Source organism: Bison bison, unplaced genomic scaffold (genome assembly GCF_000754665.1).
Source record: "Bison bison bison isolate TAMUID 2011002044 unplaced genomic scaffold, Bison_UMD1.0 scf7180017864145, whole genome shotgun sequence".
In the NCBI taxonomy this organism is placed as follows: Eukaryota; Metazoa; Chordata; class Mammalia; order Artiodactyla; family Bovidae; genus Bison; species Bison bison.
The window spans coordinates 9,665,204-9,669,489 of NW_011494717.1; the positions used below are offsets into that span (position 1 = coordinate 9,665,204).

At 35.1% G+C, this 4,286-nt stretch overlaps 1 protein-coding gene across 4 annotated transcripts in view; it reads left to right on the forward strand.

Annotated features, from left to right (window-relative positions):
* The window catches only part of BRE (brain and reproductive organ-expressed (TNFRSF1A modulator)), a 474,306-nt gene that overhangs the window by 51,433 nt on the left and 418,587 nt on the right, over positions 1-4,286 (forward strand). For 3 of the 4 annotated variants that reach the window (XM_010840665.1, XM_010840664.1, XM_010840666.1), the window contains one exon: positions 2,457-2,608. In XM_010840665.1, the coding sequence (XP_010838967.1) occupies positions 2,481-2,608 (128 nt within the window). In that variant the 5' untranslated portion in view covers positions 2,457-2,480. Of the gene's footprint in view, positions 1-2,415; positions 2,609-4,286 lie in introns of those variants that run through there. The other variant, XM_010840663.1, reaches the window with a different exon arrangement.

Genomic DNA, 4,286 nt, shown 5'->3' on the forward strand with positions numbered 1-4,286 from the left:
AGAGAAGTCACAGCAGCTGTGCTTGTAACATTTTAATGCTGCATAAAATCTTGCACTGTCAAAAGATAGTATTATGGCTGTTCAGGAAACAAAGACAGATTCATTCCTTCAGGTGTCATTCTAAGGTCATGACAGTTGTTGAATTGGATGGGGTGTTGTCACCTTAAGTATAGTTTGGTTTCTGGAGCAGGTTTGTTCCCTGTAGCATTTTACCTAGTGAATCACTTAGGCCAGCTTCAGCAGTAGGCCAACATTAGTCTAATTTGTTTCTATTTGTCAAGCAACCGTTAGTCTAAATTCATGACTTTTTTATTCATTTTACTAGATGTATACTTTTTAAAAAAACAAATTCACTTTGATGCTTTTCTCTTTGGTATTTATTTGAGAAGAAGTTAGGTATAGTGGACTTTGAGGGAGATCTGGATTTAAATTCCAGTCCTGCTTGGTAGGTTTGTGACTTTGATTAAGTTACTTAGTCTTGCTCAACATTAGTTTTCTTATCTTTGAAATGGGAACAGTAATATTAAACAGAGGATGAGTTAGTTGTTGGGAAGTAAATGAAATTTCAGCTAGAGATGGGTAGTATAGTGCCTGATATTCAGTAGATTTTGAGAATGTCTTGGTTCTGTTTCCATTTTTCATAGAAATGAGTGATGAAATAATAATAGGTATTATGGGAAAACACATGGAAGAATAATTTTGTAGTGTAGGTAAGGTCCTTTTGCTTTTATCCAAAATGACTATTTCTGTTTTGCATATGATCTAGATAAGCATCCTTTCAAGAACTGTGACATCAATAAGCAGAAATAAAAGTGGAAATGTTGCAGAAATAGGAAAAAAAATAGACTTCAAAGGGATAATAGGTCTAGTATACTATTCAAAGACAAATTGTAAGTTATGTCATCTGTAAAATGGGAATTCTAATATATGCCTTACCATCCAGAATTGTGGAGGTCAAGTACACTAATGTTTATGGAAGCTCTTTATAAGTGATAAAGTGTTACAAAATGTACTTGATTTTTATGACTGATAATACAGTGCATTAGATGTTTACTCTTATTTTGTGATGACATATTGAAATGGTGGTGGGAGGCCATCTGTTAAGTGGTCAGAGGAGGACCTTGTTTTATATTTGCAGAAAAGATGATTTGAACACTAAAGTATAAAGCTTTTTCTACTTCAGAGATACTTTTGGGTGTCATCAGTATGTAGGGTCACAGTGGGTTTTTTGTTATTATTTGTTTTTATGATTGTTATTTATTTTTTTGCCCTTTATTACTCTGAAATGTTTAAAATGGGTACTAGTTTTCAGCATTTATCAGGGAGCTGTAAATCCTCATAGGGCATAGTATATGAAAACTAGAATGAGCACATCATTTACTTGCAATTGTAACTTGCAGGAAATTAATTTGCTTTTGATGTGGGATTATCCTTTCAGATTGAGGAAGAAAATGATCATTTAAATTGACTTATTCACCTCTTAAAGTGGAGGCTTTCATTTAGAAATCTATTAAGAGGAATTCATGTACTCCCTCCACCAGCCCCATGGGTTTCCAAGTAATTTAGAGATGATTTATTGGTTTTACTTTTGTATTTTCAAGTGTAAGAATTTCTTAGTGCCTTAGAGTCAAAAACTTTTAGATCTATGATAGTTTGTGCTGCTTAATATCTGGATAGGTGTGTGTTTTCATGATTTAATGGTTACCTAGATTTTTGCTACATCTCACATATGCTATTTTCTACAAGATTTTTTGAGGGCATAATATCTTTTCTTCATATCTAAATATTTCTGTAGCTCTTGTCTCCTTATTCATCTTTATTAAAAGATGCTTCTTGATGCTTATGGTGTACTAGGTACTTCTGTTAAACACTAGAGAGTCAAGACAGTTCTGCAGGGAATAGATCACTAAGCAGGTAATTATACTGTGGAGGGGAAATAAGAAAGAGGTGTATCAGTAAATACACCTACAGGTAAATACCTTGTAAGTAATAATTGCAAGTATATTTGCTTCTTCTGAAATTTTGCAGTTTTATCAATCAAGTTCTTTCTCTTTGTGGGGACACAGAGGGGGGGTCTCCTAACCTAGCAGCATGTGTGTTTTTTTGTGTCAGGGGAGAGGATTGTCAGTAAACCCTTCTTGAGAAGGAAGGACCTGCCAGTTGTAAGACAGAGTAGGGCAGCTTTTAAGTAGAGTGTGGCAGCACAGAAACTGGCTTTGAAAAGGGGGAGGCAGTTAGATTTCAGGGGTTGCTGCTCCTCCTGCAAAGTCTGTGTCTTGAGTAGGCGAGCAATAGTGAGCTAGGCTCTTTTGGAGGGTCAGTGCAAGAGGCTACCATAAGACAGGAGATGAGGTATCAAGCAGGAGACACTTCTGTGTACTGCACCAGTTTCCAGGAAGGTTGTTATTCTAGTTCCTTTGGATATTCTGATCATCATTCTTTCCTTCTTCTTTCAGTGGTGATTTGCAAGGCAAGTTAAAATGTCTCCAGAAGTGGCCTTGAACCGAATTTCTCCAATGCTCTCCCCGTTCATATCTAGCGTGGTCCGTAATGGGAAAGTAGGACTGGATGCTACAAACTGTTTGAGGATAACTGACTTGAAATCGGGGTATGTACCAGAACCAATTCATCCATTTCCTCATAACAGACCTTTCTCACCAGGCTTGTAAAAGTTGAACACCACAAAAATTCATCAAGTCATGCCCTTATGTGTTAAGTTGGTTTTGTCCAGTTGTTGACATTTTATGTTTCAGGTTATTTAGTTGTGCTGTGGGCCATTGCCTCATGATCAGAATGGTGTGTGTGTGTGTGTGTGTGTGATTAAGGCATATCTCTTTGTTAACAGTGTGCCATGTGGTTTTTAGCTAGTGTGTTTTTCATCATTGACTTGTTTTCTTGTTCTGTGTTCTGTGATTCAGTATGCACTGTAAGAGTTGGGATTTGAGATTGTGAATCTGACATTATTTGATAGTCTCTCCTAATAGGAAAATTATAATTGCTAGTCCAAAATGAGTCATTTTTCACAATGGAGTTGAAACAGTAATATCTCATGCCTAGAAATGTTGCATTAAAAAAAACCAACTTTTTATTTGGAAATAGATTTACTTAAAGAATAGTTACAAAAATGCTACAGAAAATTAATGCTGTTACATGCTGATAATTGTTCTATAAGTCTTATTTGAATTTTACCAGTTTTCCTGTTAATGTCCTTTTTCAGTCCAGAATCCAATCCATGATACAGATTGCATTTAGTTGTGATGTGTACCTTATCTTCCAAATCTGTGACAGTTCTTGTCTTTCATTGTCTTCCATGATTTTGAAGCTTTTAAAGATAGCATTGGTTAGTTACTTTGTAAAATATTGCTCAATATGGGTTTGTCTAATGTTTTCCTTTTATCAGAGTGAGTATTTCTCACTCTGATACCCGCCCTCAGTATTACAGAAGGGATGTATGATTTTCAGTACATCATTAAGATTGTGTGTACCAGGTTTTGCCACTGTGAAACTGATTTTCCCTTTGTAATTAGTAAGTACATTGTGCAGTGTGTTTGACATTGTGCAGATGTTCTGTTTCTCATCTTACTTTTGTCTGTTAATTTCAACCTCCATTAATGGTTCTTGCCTGCAATAATTGTTATAGTAGTTCTTGGATAAGAGTGATTTTTAATTTCCCTTTTCCTCCTATACTTAGTCATTTAATTCTTCTGTAAAGAAGCATTACCCCTTCCCTGCCAATTATCTGTTTATTTTTATCAGTATGAATTTTGAGGCATTTATTTTATTCTTAGAGTCATAATCCTCAATGAACTGTGTTCATTAATTCTTTTGCTCAGTTGTTCTAGCCTTTGTCATTGGGAGCTCTGTCAAGTTGTCTTTGGAGCATATCCCCATCATTTTTTGAACATTTTCTTACTAGAGATACTACATTCTTGATTTAGCTCTTCTTTTAAAAGGTCTTTTATTTTTACTTTCTACAAATCTTGCTGTTTTCTGACTAAGCTGAAGACCTGGATATAAGTAAGACAGAGAAGACTAGGTTAGTTGGACATTTCATTGGAATGGTACTATGCTTTTTAAGTAATCAGTGGGTAGGGGTTTCTTTTTGAGGTGATGAAAATGTTCTAAAATTAGTAGTAATGGTACATGACTCTCTATTATTCTAAAAATGACTGATTTATGCACCTATAAGGATGAATTTTATGGTTTGTGAATTATCTCTCATTAAAGTTGATATTAAAAAGACAAACCTGTGTACCCAGGGTTATTTACTGGCTTTAAAGGGTAAG